The sequence below is a fragment of the Peromyscus californicus genome, unplaced genomic scaffold (genome assembly GCF_007827085.1).
Source record: "Peromyscus californicus insignis strain IS unplaced genomic scaffold, ASM782708v3 Scaffold_10__1_contigs__length_136768540, whole genome shotgun sequence".
In the NCBI taxonomy this organism is placed as follows: Eukaryota; Metazoa; Chordata; class Mammalia; order Rodentia; family Cricetidae; genus Peromyscus; species Peromyscus californicus.
The window spans coordinates 28,219,575-28,240,721 of NW_026294391.1; the positions used below are offsets into that span (position 1 = coordinate 28,219,575).

General features: G+C 37.6%; 1 protein-coding gene across 4 annotated transcripts in view; it reads left to right on the plus strand.

Annotated features, from left to right (window-relative positions):
• Positions 1-21,147, plus strand: part of Nhs (NHS actin remodeling regulator) — a 342,196-nt gene that overhangs the window by 299,533 nt on the left and 21,516 nt on the right. For all 4 annotated transcript variants that reach the window (XM_052721028.1, XM_052721099.1, XM_052721254.1 and 1 more), the window contains exon 3: positions 2,635-2,768. In XM_052721028.1, the coding sequence (XP_052576988.1) occupies positions 2,635-2,768 (134 nt within the window). The remainder of the gene's footprint in view (positions 1-2,634; positions 2,769-21,147) is intronic.

Consider the following 21,147-nt stretch of genomic DNA (forward strand, 5'->3'; position numbering starts at 1 on the left):
GTTGTAGGCCCTGGTGGACTGATATTGTCTCTACCTCACCAGTGGTGAGAAGTATCATTAGTGAGCCATTAATTTAGGCTGCCTACTCTTGGCCTGAGTAGAGGAGAAGATGTATTTAAGATAGTATGAGAGAGGAGTAGTTGAAAGGGATATTGAGTGGTTACCTCCCTTCTCACTCTGCTCCCCTCCCGTTCTTCCTAACCAGTAACGCTGGAGTTTAAGAATGTATAAGATTTCCCTGTACTGTCTGTGAGAAAAAGCCCACTGTTCACTTGCAGAGAATAATGAGGGTGACACTAGAGGTGGAAACTTTACCAAGAAAGGCATCTATCTCAAAATTTCTGCTGATAAACATTGACTTTGGAGGCTGTGTAGCAAAGACTACCCATGTGTTGGGTTTTTGAGGACCTTTCTCTGGTGGTGAATGGAAACCATTTTTTTGAAGAATCTCAAAGAAAGAAAGATGAGGAATACTGTCATTTTTCCTAACCTATGTACTAAGCCTATGGCTCTAAGAAAGAGTTTAGGGAATGAGGACCAAAGGCAGTCAACTCACTGGTGGAAATCAGAGAGCTTGAGAGAGCTCAATTCCTAGTTTCTGTAGCAAAACATTGAATAAAGCAAAGATGGGACCAACCTTAAGGAGACCAGTTAAGACAAGTAATAAGATGTAGAGAAGCATGGATCATTAATTGTACCAACAACACAGCTCATCATAAATATTGAATATAGTGTATGTTTTTTTTCAAAAACCTAGACTTCAGTAAAGCATTAAGTTGTCCAGTTCTTCAACAAGCATTTATGAAAGTCCATTTCACAGGTGCTGTAGGTCTTCTGATCAAAAGATGAATCTAGTTTTGTTTCTGAACTTGGACTTGTGGCACAGACCAGTAAGTCAAGCAATTCAGGAAGCCAGGCAAGAGGACTACCAAGTTTAAAGGCCTGCCTGGACAATTTAGTGAGACCTTGTCTCAAGAAAAGAAACTCAAAGGGCTAGGAATATAGCATACTATTAGTACACTTGTCTAATCTGTGCAGCATATATCATATACTACCCCCACACACATAACTGCTCCATGGTCCACTTAAATATAGTTCAAAAGGCTGACAAGAGCAAGATGCTATTTTTTTAACAGTACAATCATACAAATGGGGATGATACAGCCTTAGGAGAAAAGATATCTGACATCACCTGAAAGGGTCAGCTTAGTTTGCTTTGTGTCAGTCACAGGCAAAAAGAGGTAAATGTTACCTTATAAGTCATAGTGTTGTAACTGTTCAAAGAATTCAGTTGCAGCAAAAATAATTATATTTAAATATTGAAAAACCTCAAATGTCTTACTCCAACAAGTGATGTATATTTGTCCTTTACAAGGCCTGTGGGACAAGCCATATCAAGGTTAAAGACACAAGAACTATGTCTGTACCACTGATCACTGCACAGTGACCCTTTCTTCCTGAATCTGTTTCTACATCTGCAGATGAGGGGACAGCATTAATGCCCATTTGTGTGGGTTTGTTCAGTTGAAAGTTTTAGCAAAGCATTTCTGGTACATATCAATAAACATTGGGAATTCTGAATAGTATTGTACATGGGATGAATGATACTAATGTTAAACAATGCAAAGACAAAATGAAAAATGGGATACACAAATTTGTACCTCAATCATGATGAGGCCTTTAGAAACTTCAAGCTCTGGGGATGATTGTAAGCTATATTTTTGGAGGTAAACAGCTTTTAGTGTAAGCAAGAGATGTTCTAAGGTATACAAAATACTGGAAACCTAAATTGTATTTTGGTTTCTCTGAAATATTAATTAATTAATTTTTGTGGTGCTGAGGATCCAGCTCAGGACCTTATCTCAGTGATTCTTATTAAGAAGTCATGACTACTTTACCCTCACCCCCACCCCCTTCCACTCACAGATATTTCTTAGCTTTTCCACAAAGGCAGTTATATCCTGAAATAAGAAAAATGCTGTCTCTGGGATTGCCTTGCTTTCTCTGGGAGCACAAGATTGCAAAACCATCTGAGTTTTTGTGGGTAGCAAGAATAGGATGCAGATGGCTGCATTGGTGTGCTGGTTAAACAGTTTTCTGGGGGGAAATATAAAAGATAAAATACCCAGTGCATAACGTTTGTCAATTTCTGTGCTATAAATACAGCCACCATAGCCTATTTCCAGGTATCTATCATTGAAAACTGGCTCATAACAATGTCCTGATTCCATACAGTTCCTTCCTAGAACTAGTGGCACCTAGGCCCAGAAGCTGTGGTAGGTCTGCATCTTCTCTGCACTCTAATCTTCATGGCAGCAAGCCTTCCACCATCGTTCTCAACCTTTCTTTTTTTTTCCACTTGTGATATTTTGAAATGAGGTGTGTTGAACCGATAAATAAGCTGTCTTGTACCAAAAGTATAAGATGGACCCATGGGGATGGGTGTATCTGCCCTCGTATCCACAACAAGTGAAGATTCAGTTAGGAACCATTAAAAAAAATCTGATACAGTATATAGATTAACTAGATTAATGAAAGCTCCCTTTTTGCAGCTCTTTGTTAACATTCACAAGGGGAAGAACAATTGACAGTATCAAGTATGTTTCATTATGTTTGTCTATTCTGCGCCCTCAGAACACCGGAGCCGAAGTGATCGACGGGAGCAAAGAGCTGCTGCTGCTCTCTCCATAGCTGCTCCACCACTGCCAGCCTACCCTCCAGCTCACAGCCAGAGGAGGCGTGAGGCCAAGGACCGTCACTTCCTAACGGTAAGCATGGTGGCTACTGGCTGGTCTGTATTTGCTCTTCTTGAGCATTGAGTTCCTCTCTGCTCATTGAGGGAAGCTGGGCTGGCTGAGAAGGCAGATCATAGGCATATAGGAACTCCTTCCAGTCCTTTTTGGAGTACACACACGCACACACACACACACACACACACACACACTTTTGCTGGTTATGTAATGCAGTAAACCAATAATATTTAAGGACTCTGAAATCAGAAGACAATTTTACTTCCAATCCCAACTCTGCTTATATGTTAGAGTTTAGGATTGAGTCATTTCTTTTCTCTCAGTTTCTACCTTTGTAATAAGGGGATATTTTTTATTTAGCTTAATAGGGCTTGAAGATGTATAGAGCTTTGCACAGGGACCGACTGACACAGACTAAGTTATCTATAAATGTTAAGCACCATTGCTACTACCATTATCACTAGTCTGACTCCACGGGAGAAGCTGGAAAAGATCTTATGTGATGTAAAAATTTCCCACTAGAATCAATCATAAGTTCCCACTTTCCCATTGGATGCAAGAGGCCACTTCCCTAGGGTAACCTATTACCTCACTGACATCATCACTGCAGGTAGTTTCAGCCTAATCTGGGTGGATGTGGCTGTAGCTCAGGCCAAGCTCTCAAGTGTGGACCACAGATGATGAAGCTGAGCCTGAGTGGAAACACCTGCAAACTCAATTGGCAGCTGCTGCAAACACTTCATCTCACATGTGCCTTCCGGGTCCTCAGTGGGGATAAGCAAGCATTTGCTTCTGTGTACTTGTATCATTGAAGTCAGGAACCATGGTTTTGTGACCAAGCCCGTCCAGATTGTCTTCAAGCTGCCAGCACTCGTACTCTCTTATTCGGGGTTGAGGCCCAAAGTCTAATTAAGTTACAGCACTAAGTGTACGAATTGAGGATTCTGTTTGAAATTAAATGCCTGACTCTAAAGCCTACACCAATATGGACTGGGTAATATGCAAAATTGTGCAAAATGTCCAGGTTCCGTGATGCCAAACATTCAAAGGGAAACATACTTCATCTAAATGAACTTGCATGCTATAACATATCCAGATAAGACCTTGAGTGAGACTAGATGATCTAAAGGTATTTTTCTTGTTTTCAGCCAGCTAGTAGGCACTGTGCCCTTCAGTTGAGTACATACTGGGCACCATACTGAACTCACCACATTGCTGTGGTGCAGCCCAAGAATAAGAAATGGGGGTTATGATTCTCTGATTCATCAGACAGCATGCTTACACATGCTAGTGATTTGTCATAAAAGTCCCTACTCCACGCAAGTTCTTACTAAGCTTAACTCTACTTGCCAAAGCATTTGCTTCTAATGAGGTATTTTCTGCATAAAATGCTAAAAATATTTTCCCATTCATTATAATATGTTTTGAGGCTCATTAAGTTGGTTTTCTTAGGGAGGAGGTGAGACAAAAATTTTGAGTGCTTACAGAGGTGACAAGAAAATATAATCCTTTTTGTAATATGCATAATTTTTAATGACATCTAAATACCTAAATAAGATGCTAGGTAGGAAAAGACTTAAAGTAGTGACTAGCAATAACTGTGCTTCATCAACCCAAAAGATAGCAATAAGAGGTTTCTAGATTATACTTTGGTAAACCTCTGGAAGTTTGCCTATCTTGAATTTCTCAAATCTTGACATTTCCAAGTCACTTGGGGGAATTTTGTTTTCAATTGAGTTTGGGTCATTAGAAGATTTTCCATTCAAGTTATACCTCACACACTTGGCTCTATGTATTCAGCTTAAAAGGCCATATGTTGCTTAAAGAGTAAAGGTTACAGGAATAAGGATAGGAACTTTGTAGACAAAACCCTGGATACACATTTTCTTAGAGAACTAGTATATCTATATTTTATCACAGAGTAGCTCTCCTTTTTTAATCTATAAGACTTAGTTAAGCCATTTTCCTTCTTTAAAAAAAATATTCATAAGTCCCGAGTATAGGTTTCCACTACTCTGTGGGACACTATAATACGTTCTGGTCAACACTGGCATGCCTTTGAAGCCAAACTGCCTCAACTTGAATACTAATTCTATCATATAAACTGTGCAATTCTAGACCAGTATATCCTTTCAGTCATTGTCTTAGACATAAGAATAAATAGTACCATATAGGTTTGGCACTAAAAGTTGAATGTGTTTGTGAATAGTGCTTAATGCATGGTAAGCACTGTGGTGATATTGTGTTCCCCAAAATATTGTATACCCTAATAAACTTATCTGGGGTCAGAGAACAGAACAGCCACTAGATAGACATAGAGGCCAGAAAATGGTGTCATACACACCTTTAATCCTAGCATTCCAAATGCAGAGATCTGTCTGGATCTCAGTGAGTTCAAGGCCACACTGGAAACAGCCAGGCATGGTGACTCATGCCTTTAATCCCAGGAAGTGATGGCAAGAAGCAGAAAGATATATAAGGCATGAGGACCAATAACTAGTGGCTGGTTAAGCTTTTAGGCTTTTGAGCAACAGTTCAATTGAGAGTCATTCTGGATGAGGACTCAGAGGCTTCCAGTCTAAGGAAACAGGATCAGCTGAGGAATTGGCAAGGTGAGGTAGCTGTGGCTTGTTCTGCTTCTCTGATCTTCTAGCATTCACCCCAATACCATGCTCCAGGTTTATTTTCATTAATAAGACCTTTTAAGATTCGTGCTACAAAGCACTCCATAAATATTAGGCCCGATGATGATGATGACGACGATAAAGATGATGATAGTTTGTCATTCAAGTACTTGGTGAGTCTGTCATATAATGACAAGATTGCAAGTTTAAACCCCAGCTGTCTAATTTTTTGGTTGGGTGATTTGGAAAAGGTTGTTGTATCTTTCTGAATTCTGGTTTCTTTCTGTTTTTTTTTTATAATTAAATTCCAATTTCTTTGTCTCTAAGATAGGGCTAATCATTTCAATTTTGCAAGTCATTAGGTATATTTCATGTGATACTATATAAATAAGGTTAAATTATGTTTATACAAGTCCCTAGCACAGTGCCTAAAATATTTGAGTATCTGAATCTATATTCATAGTCACTCTTATCGTTAAATGAAAGGCCTGTAATATATATAACCTTATAAAATTAGAGAAAATATAAATCACTACACCCTTTCCAGAGGATAAGGAAAACTCTAAATATTCATGCACTTTCACCCAGCAATTCCACATCTGAGAATTAGCTCTAAGGTAATAGATCAGTCTATGTAAAGATTTATTCATTAATATGTTCATCAAATCACATTTTTAATAGGAAAATATAATTTATATATATATATATATATATATATATATTTCAAGTATCCAAAAAGGACCTTACTTAATAAATTTTGATATACATTATATCCTATCCTATAGGATGTAATGCAATATCATAGTAGTATATGAGACTATTTAATGACATGAAAAATGTATACTTCATCAGTGAGGATTTTTAAACAGCCTATAAGATTTTTGTATAGAGTATCATCTCAAAGCATGTCTAGGAGCAAGTATCTGTAGATAGATGGCTGAAAAGCTATGTAGCTATGGTTCCCAAACTGTGAACTAAGATGCCCTATGGCAGTGCCATGAACTTATACAAAGGCCATGAAATAGTAAAACATTTTCAAGGGACACAGTGTCTTCAGTCCAGTGACATCTGGCAGTGGCTTCAAAGTCACTCCATGATTCCTGCAAGTAAGAAGGGATGCTTTGTTTCTTATCAATTAATTTATCTGAAAGATTCTACAAGAGGAATTCTCAGAAAAACTGGTTAAATTTAGCTTAAAGCCCACTATTAGGTGAGAATGTAAGGAGTGTCTCTAAATAACAGCACCCTCTGACATCAGTGTGACAAAGGAGGTGATTTCAGGGAAAGATTCACTAATAGGATTATCTTTCCCAATTGGCTCTTGAATTCTGAAATTCTACCATTAGCAACTGTATATTTATTATTAAAAGAGACACCAGCCTTGTCCATGAGTTCAACTTTAGGATATCAATTTTAATGAAGGGCAAAAGATTTATGTGATATGAAAAGAAAGCAGAATCAAGGAAATTAATTTTAGAACATCTATTTGGAATTTGAGCTGCAGGACCAAAGCAACCCTCTTTAAATCCACATCCTCTCATAGCATCTCAATATTCTGATTGATCTACTATGGAAAATACAGCTTTTGACTGGTCAAAGACCCAAAGACTTGTTTGGACCTGGCTGGAAGCCAAATGTATAAAGTTTATGACAAAAAATTATATATTTTCAAGATGCATAAGAAAGAGAAACAGCCTAAGATCAATTCTTTATCCACATGAGCAGATTTTTGTCTGCAAGTGTATTTGTTAAGTGACAGGATACTATTTATTGTGGACAGGAGAGATAAGGAAAGAAGGGTAGCACCAAGGTCTGTGTTTGTGCACTGAACAAAAGCTCAGTGACTGAAACTCAGTTATCTTCAGGTAGAACTCTTGAGGAATTTTCTCCTTGCCTAGGTTGTAGTCAAATTAGCATGCCTTTAATCCCAGCACTCGGGAGGCAGAGGCAGGCGGATCTCTGTGAGTTCGAGGCCAGCCTGGTCTACAAAGCGAGTTCCAGGAAAGGCGCAAAACTACACAGAGAAACCCTGTCTCAAAAAAAAAAAAAAACCAAAAAAAACAAAAAAACAAAACAAAAAAACCCCAAAAAAAACCCAGCAACCACAAAAAAGAATAACAAATTGCAATCAGACTATGGGATATTTGTCAGAGCTGCAACAGGTAGCCTCTTCTCTACAAATGCAATCGTGGATTGGCAATCTTGGTCAAAGCCATTCCAAAGAAATAAATTCAAGATAGCCCTTGCAGAAGTTTTTGGTAAGAAGCAGTATTTTTAAGTGCTTAAGTGCTGTGGATTGGAAAATTTCTTGTTTGAGAGAGTTGAATAGTGTGTGTGTGTGTGTGTGTGTGTGTGTGTGTGTGTGTGTGTGTGTGTGTGTGTGTGTGTGTGTTTGTGTACCTGTGTGTCAGTGTGTGTATCGAAATACACACTGTGTATTTCTGTGCACTGAGACTTCTGTGCAGCTGAGGACAGGGGTGATATAGTAAGTCTCTGTTTCCCAGTAATTCCTTCAAAGTGGATATAGAATAGCAAGGTTGAAAAATGAAGCCAGAACCACCAAAACACACCATCAAAATTATTTGAGGTCAGAGAATGCCCCAAAGACCAAATTAGTATGAAGTAAAAAGAGAAAAATAAGCACCAAGTCTTCTTCTTGTCACAGGGGCATGGAGGGCAAATTTTAAAAATCTGCATGGAAGTAGGGAATTAGAGTGCATCTGGAGGTTGAATCTACCTCCAGAAAAGTTAAATTTATCCTATGCCTGAAAATACTTAAAAAAATTTGTAGCTGAAGTTTTCTCCAGTCCTGCCTGGCCCACGGTCAGGACAAATCTCTCACCCGCCAGTCCTGCAGCCGCTTAGACCCAACTGAGTAAACACACAGAGACTTATATTGCTTACAAACTATATGACCACAGCAGGCTTCTTGTTATCTAGTTCTTTTTGTTTGTTTGTTTGTTTTTGTTTTTTGTTTGTTTTTCCAGAGCTGAGAACCGAACCCAAGGCCTTGCGCTTGCTAGGCAAGCACTTTACCACTGAGCTAAATCTCCAACCCCTTGTTATCTAGTTCCTGTATATTAAATTAACCAATATCTATTAGTCTATAAGTTGCCACATGGCTCATGGCTCACCGGTATCTTACATCTCGCTTTTCATGGCGGCAGCTGGCAGCGTCTCTCTGACTCAGCCTTCTATTTCCCAGAATTCTCCACTCTCCTTGTCCCACCTATACTTTCTGCCTGGTTACTGGCCAATCAGTGTTTTATTTATTAACCAATCAGAGCAACACATTTAACATGTAGAACATTATTCAAATAGACAAATCTATAGGAAATGGATTTTAAAATATGCGTACCATGCAGTAACAGTCATCCATTCATATATGGAGATTTGAGAGGAAAAAAGGGCAGAAAGAAAGGCATATGCACTCTTTAGCAACTACAGATGAAGAAACCAAAATCAAACCTCAGATTAGAAGGACAGGTACAGCTGCCCTGCTGAGAGCAGAAACCAGTACACTAAAATATCTGGATTTGGGCATAATGAAAAAAGATGCTACCATTGAAGCAGGGATCTTGGGAAACACACTAATGCCACATAAACGAATAAAGTAGGTTAGCAAAACTATATAAGTGATTGGAAATATTAGTGAAACAATGCAGGAGACCTGGATTTTATATCCAATAACATCTTCTTCAACTACCGGGACTATAAAAGAGCAGTTTTCAACATAGAGAAGCTTAGAGAATTTGTACCCACGAGGAATATCATGGGACAAAGATTCCTCTTTGTGGAGAATCTACCAAAGGGCAAGCTTCATTCAACAAGGAAAAAGCCGAGAAAAGGTCAACAAAAGGATGGTTATTGTGCATCTTAACACATGTAAATATAGATCCAGAACTATAGTGTGGGGAGGATGAGGATGGTAAACTAATGTACAAAGGTTAAGCATGACAACAGAAATGATACAACTTAAACATGAGAAAATAGAGAGTAAGTAAGAAAATGAAATGGCCTCATTGATTTTTGTCTAGGCAATGAGTAGGCCCTAAAAGATGACAGCAACCAAAAAACTAGTTGTTCAAATGATAGAAAAGAACACATACTGCAAAACAGTTTGTTAAAGCTGAAGAGCAAAGGCACATTTTTTAAGAGAAAGAAATGAACAAATATAACAAAATACACACAGTTACAAAATATATCAGAATTGTCACATCAACTAATGTGAGCTTAATTTGCACATTAAAAGAAGCCCTTTCAATTTGTTTTAATCAAGCAACATCAAACTACACATTGTATACATGAGGCACACCTAAAATAAAATGATCAAGAAGATTCCATAAAGGATGGAACAAAGATAAAACAAGTAAATAAAACAAGAAATCAGTAATGGCTTAAAATATAATACTCATGAATATTAATATGACAAACAACACAGCTACATTTATGAAGCAAAAACTGTAGGGTATACAGATATAGATAGAAACAGGATACCATTAGGTGACTTTAATACATCACTTTTATTACAAGACAGAGCAAGTAGACAAAAAAATAGATAGGAGACAGAAAACCTTAAAAAACATTGTCAATAGACTTCAAGCCATGATAGTACATAATATTACCAAACATACCCATGGAACATAAAAATTGATTATGACTTAGATTCAAAATGTCAATGTTCCCTAAAGTAAGAATCTTCTAAACAACACTTCCTGATCACAGTGCAGCAAAGCTCCAAATTACTAACAGAGGCAAAGCACCAGAAAATCCTTTCCACCTGGACGTTTTAAAACTTTCTGTGAAACATTTAGCAAAAGAAAGAATATGAAGTGATATTACACAATTTCCTAAAAATGATAATGAAGATGTTATGCAAGAGAATCTGGAAAATAAAATAAAACAATGATCAAGAAAAATACATAGTACCATATGGTTAAATAAGAGTAAATTCTGACACCCCCCCAAACCAAAACTAAGCAAAAAGAAATAGAAGTAAGCAAATAATGTGAAAGTACAGGTTAATGAAGCAGAGAATAGAAAAACAGTAGGCCTAATTAATAAATAAAAATCCTGGTTGTTTGAAAAAATGACCAAGAAAAAGAAATAAAAGTATAAAAAAAATTATGCCAGGGAACATAAACATTGAAACAGAAAAAAATCGAACAATTATAAGAGATTGTTTCGTAGACATCATGCATATAAAATTGAAATCTTAAATAAATGAACAATTTCTTAGATGAATAAATATTGCCCAAATTATCCCCTTTAGATTTAGTAATATTAAATAGACTCATTATCTTAAAAGAAACAGTCACTCTTAAGACCCTTGTCCCCAGGCCCAGATAACTTCCCAGAAGAAATGTATTTACCTTTCAAAGTCCATATATTCCCAATGTGCTATAACTTGTTTCAGAACATTGGAAATGAAATAAATTTCACTATTTCTTCTATGAAGCAAGTATAATAATATACATACCAAAAGGTCATAGGTCCATAAAATAAACTTCACAATTATATCATTCATATGTATTGATTTTAAAAAATATTAAAATAAACATTTGCAAACATAATACATACCAAATTAAGAAGTTAGTGACTGAATGAGATTCATTTTGGGAATGGAAGCCTTATTCAGCATTAGGATGTTTATTAGCATTATATGCCATATTGATAGATCTAAGAGGGAAAATACGATATGACTATGTCCATGGAAAATGCTTGAAAATTTTTACAATCTATTTTTATTTTTAAAAATCTCAAGAAAATAATAATTGAATGATACTTCATTGATATGATAAAATATACATATACTTTAGCTCAAAAGCCAGCACCTTAATTATAAACCCTGAGAGACATTTCCACAAAAGTCACGAAGAGAGCATGAAAGCTTACTACCACTCCTACTGCTTAATATTAGATTAGATATATTAAAATGTGAAATTTAATAAGATAGATCAATTAAATACACAAGAATTAAAAAAGAAGTAAGCCTGTGTCTAACTGAAGATGATGAGATAGTACAGCAGGCAAATTCTCAATAACCAAAGGGGAAAAAGAATTCAAATAATCAAAGCATTCAGGAAGGAAGCAGGATGTCAGCACACAAAGGTCAGTTGCTTTTGTTTACATAAATGATAGCCAATTAGAAGAGCTAGTGCTAGAGCATCATTTGAAGCAATAATAAGGTTGGTTAAATATGTAGGAACTAATTTCCCAGAAATTTATGAAATCTATATGAGAAAAATCTCAAAGAACTTCCTAAAAATGTAACATAAGACTTTTGTGAAATGAAACTATATTCCCTATACTTGACTTAGAGTGATTCAACATTATAAACAAATTAGTTTTGTCTCTGTTAATTTGTAAATTTGACCCAATTCCAAAAAGATTTATTCTATGGAGTCAGACCCATAGTACTAAGGTTCATATGGAAAAACAAAATGCACTTGACTAATCAAGCAAATGCTGGGAAAGGAACTATACAAGATGTGACTAGTGCTACAAGACAAGAAAAATATATTAAAGTCTCTATAATTCAGCAGTGTGGTATTAGGCAGATATACCAGTATAATAGAATACAAAGTGAAGAAATGGACTGGTAGAACATGATGACATATAATTAAAGTGACAGCACCACAAACCACTGAGGTAAAAGATCAAGTTATTTAATGGTGCAAGAACAAATGGCTAGCCATTTTGTAAAATAAAAAGTGATCTTACCATTTTATCAAGCTCAGCACTATTGACATTTTGGACCAGATAATCCTTTCCTGTGTGGGCTTTGCTGTGTCTTGTTCTAGGTGTTCCTACCCACTAGGTACCAATAGCACTCCATCAATGACTTAAGACATTATCCTATTTTCACTGTGGTGACAGAAACAACCCTGGTTGAGACCATTTAATTATACCAATCCCTCCAACCATACACATAAATAAACTCAAAATGGATTGGGGGTCTAAACTTTACAAAATGAAACTTTGTGTATGATAGAATAAAATACAGGTGATGTACTCTTTGGCCTCAGTCTAGGCAAACCTTTAGTAACTTTGATTTTTATGGCCCAGACACCACAAACAGAATTAAGACATAACCAAAGAATGTGGGGGAAAACATGCAGTATACAAAGGATTGATATCCCTAAGTGACATATGCCTCCTAAAAATGGAGGAAGAAAGAACAAAACTCTGAAAGAAAAAAGAGAGATTTAAATGGACAATTCAGAACAAAGCATAAACATGTTCTTAAACCAAAACATTGCTCAAACTCCTGGAGACATCCCCCCGCAAAAAAAAGACAATACAGGCTACTACCATTGCTCTTGTTGACCAAACTTGATGATAAAACCCTATTGCTGAAGACACCACACACACTGGTCACAGGACATGGGAAAATCCAATTGGTACAGGCCAGGAAGCTTCCTCCCCACTGGGTAGCTCTCATAATACCCACTGGAGAGTGATTGTGGAGTGCTGAGTCACAAATGGGGCATCTATGGCATACCACCTTTCCAAGACTCAAAGACCACCATGGTAGAGGAAATGGAAAGCTTGGGGAGGGATCAGAACAAAACAGTGTCTTCTGCAAATGACAGGACCACTGTATTTCTGAATTCACAGCAGCTGTGGTTGTCTGCGCAAGACCTACACAAGATCAAGCCAGTCACCATTCTAGTCTGCAATAGAAAGGGGTTCATAAGTCCCCACTCCTCACTGAGGAGCTCTGGATAGTTGATGACTTCTTGGGGACAGAGAATCAGTTTTCGTTAAGAGTGTGGCTCATGGTAAGTTAGCTATGCTCCAGTGGAGGGCCCTCATCCAGAAAGACATGAACAACACAAATTAAAATTTAAACAAGAGACATGAAGTTGAGGGGCAGGAAGGTGAAGATGGATCTGAGAGGAGTTGAGGGAGGGAGTTGAGGGTGAATATGATCAAAATACATTGTTTGAAATTCTCAAAGAATTAATAAATATTTATTTTAAAAATTTCTCAAACTCATTTATAATCAGAAATGCAGACAGCATAGGGCAGCATGATTTCTTGGTGAAACTAATGATTCTTCATGTTAGAAAGGTATGTGAAATACATAAATGTCCATGCGTTGGCATAAGAGTCAATTTTGCAATTTTCAAAAACCTTCACACTGCCAAAAAGGCAATTAAAAATTATAGATAAAACAGAGTTAAGAACATAGCCCTCATAGACTTCTATCACACATATGAAAAAGAAATCCACACAGTGTATGGGAGTAGGTGTGTGTGCGTGTGCATGTGTGTATTATACTAGGAAGTGAGTCCAGGCAAGCACTCTACCACTGAACTGTATCCCAACTCATTGTTTACTTTTTATTTTGAGACAGGGTCTTCCTAAATTGCTCATTCTGCCCTTTAACTCACTCTGTAGCCCAAGATGTTTTTGAACTTGAAATCCTCTTGCCTGAGCATCCTGAGTTGTTGTGATTATCGGCCTACCCCACAAGCCTGGCCAGGAACCATATTAAATAGTTGTGAAATACATAAATACTGCAATAAATGATACTCCATCTAGAAAAACAAAAACCTTGAAGTTTTCTTGTGAAAAGCAGCATCAGAAAGAAGCTTTGCAGTTTGTGAATTACTGGGGAAGGATAGAATGAGGCTGATATGAAATTAGAGGGAAAGCTGCAACAGTACATATGAATAGGCTCCCCCGCCATAAAGTGAACGTGGTAGCTGGTGGATGTCTGAAATGTGTTTTGCATTCTTCTACAGCTCAGTTCAGCTAGGTGCAATCCCTGCATTCACTTAGAGTTTTTTCATGTATGAAATCATGCATAAGCAAACACAACATTTACATTATGTTCAAATCACGCTCCTAAGATACCAATTGCTTTGGAACTAATGCAAGTTTTCAAAATGAGCATAGCAGAACTGGCTGTAGAGGAAAGATAAATCAGAACAAATGAGGTTGGTTTAACTACAGGGGGTGGGTGAAGATAAGAATGAAGGAATAGAAAGGAGGCAGTGGGGCTGAAGAGGAATGACATTTCTTTGAGCACATTTTGTTGTTGTTGTTTTTTGTTTTTTCATACTTTGTAGTCTTAGAGCCCAGGCAATATTTCATGAATCCTCTACCCATAAATAAATAACATGAACTAGAACGTGAGGAGAACCCCAAGTGGAACGCAAACAGTAACAAACCTAACTATATCACAAATGAATGATAAACCCACTCTAGAGGAGGGGAAAGAAAATACCTAACATTGATAACTTTGGAAAATATTATTTGGGGTTGGCTTCATTTCATTACAATCAAACTAATTTATTTTTGGAGTTACAGCTATAATTTTAAATGGATCAATCAAGCACAGCCAGGAATTAAAATGTATTACTATATAACTAAAAGTGGGAAAGCAAGAAACTTAGGAACATTGTGCACATTAAAGAGCCTCAGTTGACTAACACATTGCTATTAAACAATCCCTGTGTTTCATACAGTTTCTAATCACCTCACCTGTTCATAAAATATGAATGATACTTCATAGTGAATTCCTCATGCATTTATACTTGTGTTACCCTGCCCACTCTACATTTGCTATCCATTCTCCATTCTTTTGCAGTAGCATTCTCAGCCATTCCTTTAAGAACTGTGTATATATTTTCCTTCATAAGCAAGGAAATAAGTAAGTAAACACTGAGTCAGAGAATGACAGCTGAAGGCAGATATATGAATGAAGAGACCATGCAGACAGATTTTTGGATGTCAATGGCCTTATCCAGTAAGGTTTAAATTTAACTGACTTTGGCAAAGAATCTGCTTTGGCTTGCTCAAAGGCCTGCCATTCCAACTCTGGTTGTGCCATCATTGCCAGCTCCATGTTTCTAAGGGATTAGCAGTGGTCTACATAAGGAGTAAGAAAGCCAGTGTTACTAGGTAACTAATGCTACAATACATTCGATGCTTTGGACTTCTGTTAGGAGCTGACCACAGGAAGCATAGTCATTTGCCACGTATAAAAATATTAAAGATTCTGAAAACCATCTTTAAATCTTGAACAAGAGAAATTAAGTACCCACTTTTTATTTAGAAATGTGAAGGGAAAAACATTCTAATGAACATAACACTGAGTCATAAATGATGCAACAGAGGGATGAACTCAAGAGGTTTTGAAAGTCCCCAAGAAAATTGTCAGAGCAGCGATTTTGGTGATTATGGTGCCCCCAAACTAATCTTACCTTCAGGCACATGGCTGCTTCCTGATATATCAACAGTGTAATACAAAGGTGTGCCACATAGAGGTGTATGTAGAGACTCAAAGGCCTGGTATAGAGGAACCTGGACAAGTCACTTGAACATTTGGCTCTATACCTCTCACTTGCCAAGCAGAACATCTCTAAAAACCAGTCCTTTGATGACAGAGAGAGGGAAGAGAACCAAAACCACAATTACATTCTTCCCAGAGAAGTGTTGGTTTCTAAAAAGCTTCTGGAGGGACAATATCATAGAGACCTGTTCATGAGCTAAGGTAAATAAAATCTTGTATACTACAGAAAATTTTTTTCAAGTTAGAAATATATTTAGCAGACATAGCTTGGGGTGCCACAGAACAGATGGGATTTTTAAAGGATTATTAAGAATCTCGGAGACTAAATGACCAAGGGGAAGTATAGAGTGAGTAACAGAGAAACAGGAAGCAAAAGATGTAAGGCTGAAGGAGGTGCTAATCACCTCAGGGAAGGCAGCATGATTGTAATATGTATCTATTGAAGGACCTTAGCTGGTTGGGTCCTGGCAGAATTCCCTCTCCCATTTTCTCAGATCAGGTAGATATGTGACATTCATCAGCAGAACAGGTAAGATACATTTGTAAATGAAAAGCCAGTAAATGGATACTGAAGAGAAAAGAGACCAGGAGCATCCTTCTGTTGTGCCCTATTTACACTAAAAGTGGCTTTGTGTTCACAGAACACATCTGGAGCTAACATGAAACAGTAATAGTATGAAGAGAAGGGGAATAATGGTTGGACAGGACAACTCTCATGTTCTGTTTCTTAAATACTACTCCCAAAGAACAATTTGGTTTTAATCCTTTGGCCAAGAAATTACACTTGTTGTTCTTCTGGGAGACTCAAGTTCCTTACCTAGCACACAGCATATTCAGTGTCCACAACCACTTTTAACACCAGCTCCAGGGGATTCTGCACCCTCTCTGGCCTCACTGGGCACTGTGCTCACATGCACAAACTCATACATACATAAACACATAATTGAAAAATAAAATAAAATCTTAACAAAATAAATTAGATGTCCATATTCTGCTCTAGGTCCACTTTCTCCAAAACCCTAAGTAATTCTCTGGTTATGGCACTGTCTATCCAATCAGCCTTCTGGATGGTCCAATTTGCAATGATGCCCAACATAAATGTAGTTGGTGTTTTTAAAATCTTTCTACTCTTAGGTCTTTGTGGGCCCTATACTCAGCTCTCAAATAAATACACTAAGTTTTATTATTACTTATAAATGTCCGGCCTTAGCTTGGCTTGTTTCTAGCTAGATTTTCTTAAATTATCTTGTCTATCTTCTACCTCTGGGCTTTTGCCTATCTCTATACCTTTCTTTACTTCTTACTCCATGGTTTGCTGTGTAGCTGGGTGGCTGATCCCTGGAGTCCTCCTCTCCTTCTCCTTTCTCTTCTTAATCTTCTCTTCCCAGATTTCTCCTCCTATTTATTCTGTCTGCCTGCCAGCTCCACCTATCCTTTCTTCTGCCTAGCTATTTATTAGACCAATCAGGTATTTTAGAAAGGCACAGTAACACAGCTTCAGAGTTAAACAAATGCAACATAAAAGAATGCAATATATCTTTGCATCATTAAACAAATGTTCCACAGCATAAACAAATGTACACATCTTAAAATAATATTCCACAGCACAACATGTGTAACACCTGGAATAGCTCACTGTGGGATATTGTGGCCTCTCTATCTAGATTATATAGTTACAGTACAAAGTGGAGATTGTTGATTACCCTGTTGAATGGTTCTGACCCATTCACATCTTTGCTCTTTGTACTATATCAATGGTTCATAAATCAGTCAAAATTCTAATGAATCCAAAGAAGTTCACCTAGTCTTCTACAACTGGAAAGAAAACTCTGATCAGTGGGTTAAGATCAAGTTCTGGAATTTGCAGAACATCTTCCTAGCTAAGAGTCCTAGTCTCCTCTCTGTCTAGGCTGGTGATGACAAAACTGTAGGAGCAGACAGTGTGTCTGCAAATGTCTTTCTTGATCCCCACAAGTATTTACTCAATAGTAGCATGGAGGTCTGGGACTCCATCCCAACCCAAGAGTGTTTCCAAGAGCATCCCTGTCAGAAACAATAAATACTCCAGATAATGGTAGCCAGGTGTGTTGCTGTTGGAGAAAAGAGGTACAAATAAGCTAAGTGGGAAGTCCAGAATGAACCCTGAGGTATAGGATTGGAATCTGAAGTGTCAGTATAAACATATAGTTAAAGTCATGCACAGATACATATATGTAAACAGAAAGTAAGTGTATACATGTATGTATGAATATATAGACATATATTGCCTAGCTTATCTCAGAAGCCTTTAGGATTAAAATAACTCTGGTAACACTGAGAATATCTAGGGACTAGATCTTGTCTCTAAATACCAATAGCTAATAAAAGGGCTCCTTGGAGAAAAGTTTTATCCAAGACTAGGTTAGGAAAATATAAGATAAGTCTGGATTATCTTGTAGTATCAGAGAGTGTGAGAGTGCTCAAAAAATAGTAAGGAAACATGTAAAAGATAACAACAGACAGCCTGAAGGAGTGTCACTGGCCAAATCTGGTACACTTTGAGCAGTAAAATAAACAATGGTAGTAATGATTTATGACATAAAATAAGATAAACACCTTGAGTCCTCTGTGTGTGTATGTGTTCATGTGTGTGTATGTGTATGTTCACCTATACAAGTATGTTCAGAAGCCAGAGATATATTAATAAATTGCTTCTCCAACTTAGTTTTTGGGGTAAAGTCTCTCACTGCATGTGAAACTCACCATTTTAGCTAAACTGATTGGCCAGTGAGTTCCCCTGGGATCTGCTTTCACTCCAGCACTGGGGTCACATGCAAATACCAACCATGGGAGGCTTTTTAATGTGAGTTCTGGGTATCCAAACTCAGGTCCTCATATTTTCATAGTAGGCAAAATTTGCCAACTAAGCCATATCCTCAGAACCCCTACTGATATAAATGAATTAAATAGATAAATAAATTAACATATGGAGGATAGACACACTTTCTTACAAAAGAATTCTAATTAATGAATGTAGAGGTAATGTTGAAAAAAAGATCACCATTAACCAAGTACTGTGACAACAAATTTTGCAGGCAATAGTCAACAATAGATTAAAATTAGTTGGGTGAAAAACAGAATAATTGTGTAGTGGCAAATTTATCACCCATATTATAATTTTTATTATCAAGAAACAGTAGCTTTAACTCAGAAACCTGATAAACACAAGCTTAACCAAGTGGTGAAAATTAACATGGCTGGTAATAAGGCACACCTTCATATGGCCTCCTGATAGGATATATTGAGAGTCCATTTATGTAGAACTCTTGCCAAACGAAGTCATCTTACAAAACATCAGACAATTCTAAATCTAAGTAAATTCTACAATGTAATTGATCAGTATTCTTCAAAAATGTCAAGGCCATGGAAGACAAAGACTAAAGAACTACTGAAATTGAAGGAGATTGAGGAAATTGGAGAACTAAGTGCAACATATGATCCTGGATTGTATCCTAAGTGAGAAAGGGAATATGAATGGGAAAACTGGCTGCATTAGTTAGAAATATTTAGAGCAGTAGTTACCCATCCCAGCCAACTCACCTATTTGGCCATCTCAGAAAGTAAATGGATCTTGGAGACATAGTGTAAATTGCTGGTGACTGTTATTGTACTTGCTATTTTTATGAAGTGTTTGTATTGAAGAAAATCATCATACTGCCTGGCATGTAGATACAGCTACAGATGATAGCTGAAACCAACTGCCAGCCTAGGGTGAGGGACCATTGCCAGGACGATGTTACAAGAACAGTGTGTTTGAGGGACTAGGAAGTCCCTTCTTCCTCTTCTGGCCTTCTAGTCTCCTCCTATTGGCAGAACCTAATGGGAAGCAGCTAACAAGACAGAAACGTTTGCAGAACCTCAGCATTCCAGAGCAGTATACAGGAGAATAGATTTGTAGCAAACAGACAATCAGACAGTCGCTTGTTCAGCAGCACAAGAGCTGATGAAAGACAGCTTTAACCAGTGAGCCTGGTTCACATTAAGTATTGTGAAAAAGAAAGAAAATGCCTTGTTGCAGAATTTAGTTTTGGGATTCTTTTAAAAATATTAGCCTGGCTGTGGAGCTGTCAATAAAATTACTTGTCTGTATACATCATTTTGCAGAATATTCTTGGGTTGAATTATCTTGCATGCTTGAGACTTTTCCACTATTCAAAATATAAGCAGACAATGGAATAGTCTTCACAATAAAAAATTGAATTATTGATATACATAGCAACTTGGAAGGATCTCAAAGGCATTATTCTGGGTGAAAGATCCTAGTATCCAAAGGTTACATACTCTATGATTTCATTCATATAACATTTTCAAAGTGACAAAACCCTAACGATGGAGAACAGATTAGTGACTGCTAGGAGTTAGTATTGGGGGACGTTGTGACTACGAAGTGACAGCACAGTGGGGTTTGAGGTGGTCACAGAACAGATCTGTGCTCTGATCATGATAGTGGCTCCGTGAGTATACACGTGATACTGTCCCTAGAAGAGTAGGCTGAGCAAAGGCGGGAGGTTCATGGCTTGTGTGAGAGAAGGTCTCACCTAAAAAGTTGGCTGTGGTGAGGCCGAGGATGACCTTGTGCTTTTGTCCCAACTGCTCTGAGTTCTCTGTGCAAAGCTTCAGTGGGAGTGGAACCCAAATGGGGCAACATCTCCCCACTTCTGGCTCCTGCTGACTCCCCTAGCTGTTCCCTCTGATTCGGGTGAAAGGGGTTGTGGTGTTTGTAGCAGTTCAAAGACTCTTTCTTCCTAGTGCTTCAAAGCAGGGCCTGCCTCTTTCTCTCACTTGTATCTTTTATTTGCTGTTAGCAACCTTTGAGGATTGATGGAGCTGAGTGACCCTTGGCAGGCGCTCCCCTCACTGGCAGAACTGGCCACAGGGAATGAATAAGATACTTACTGGCACCGATTTCTCAGTCATCATGGTCAGTGAGCCCTGTTTTGTGTTCTTGACAGTTCAGAGCAATGCCTGTGAGTAAATGACTTAGCTGAGCAGTAGGTACAAAGTGTTCTCCACCTTGGGTTCCCTGTAGGCCTCTTTTCCATTCATGTGGGACTACTTTCCACAAATGCTTCCAAATACGATTTTGTTAAGCTCTCTGTGTTTAAAATATTTCATTAATAGCACGATTAAACAAAGTGTTCTTGAACGTTAAAATACGTTTAGTATTCTATTACTCCAGAAATTTCTGTTCCATTTCAGCCCAGGCAAAATGTTTTATGACTGGGCAGTTGCTTTCAGAGAGCCGATCTTTGGGTTAAAACCCCTGTCATTCAAACTTTTCTCACACCCCAAATGTCTACCAACAGAGTGTAACTAAAAGTCAGTGAGTGTCTGGTTTTTTTGACTCCGTGTCCTTAATTTTTTATTTTATTTTTTTGAGGGTGAAATCCAGAGTGTTATGCATATGCAACACAAGTGCTCTGTCACT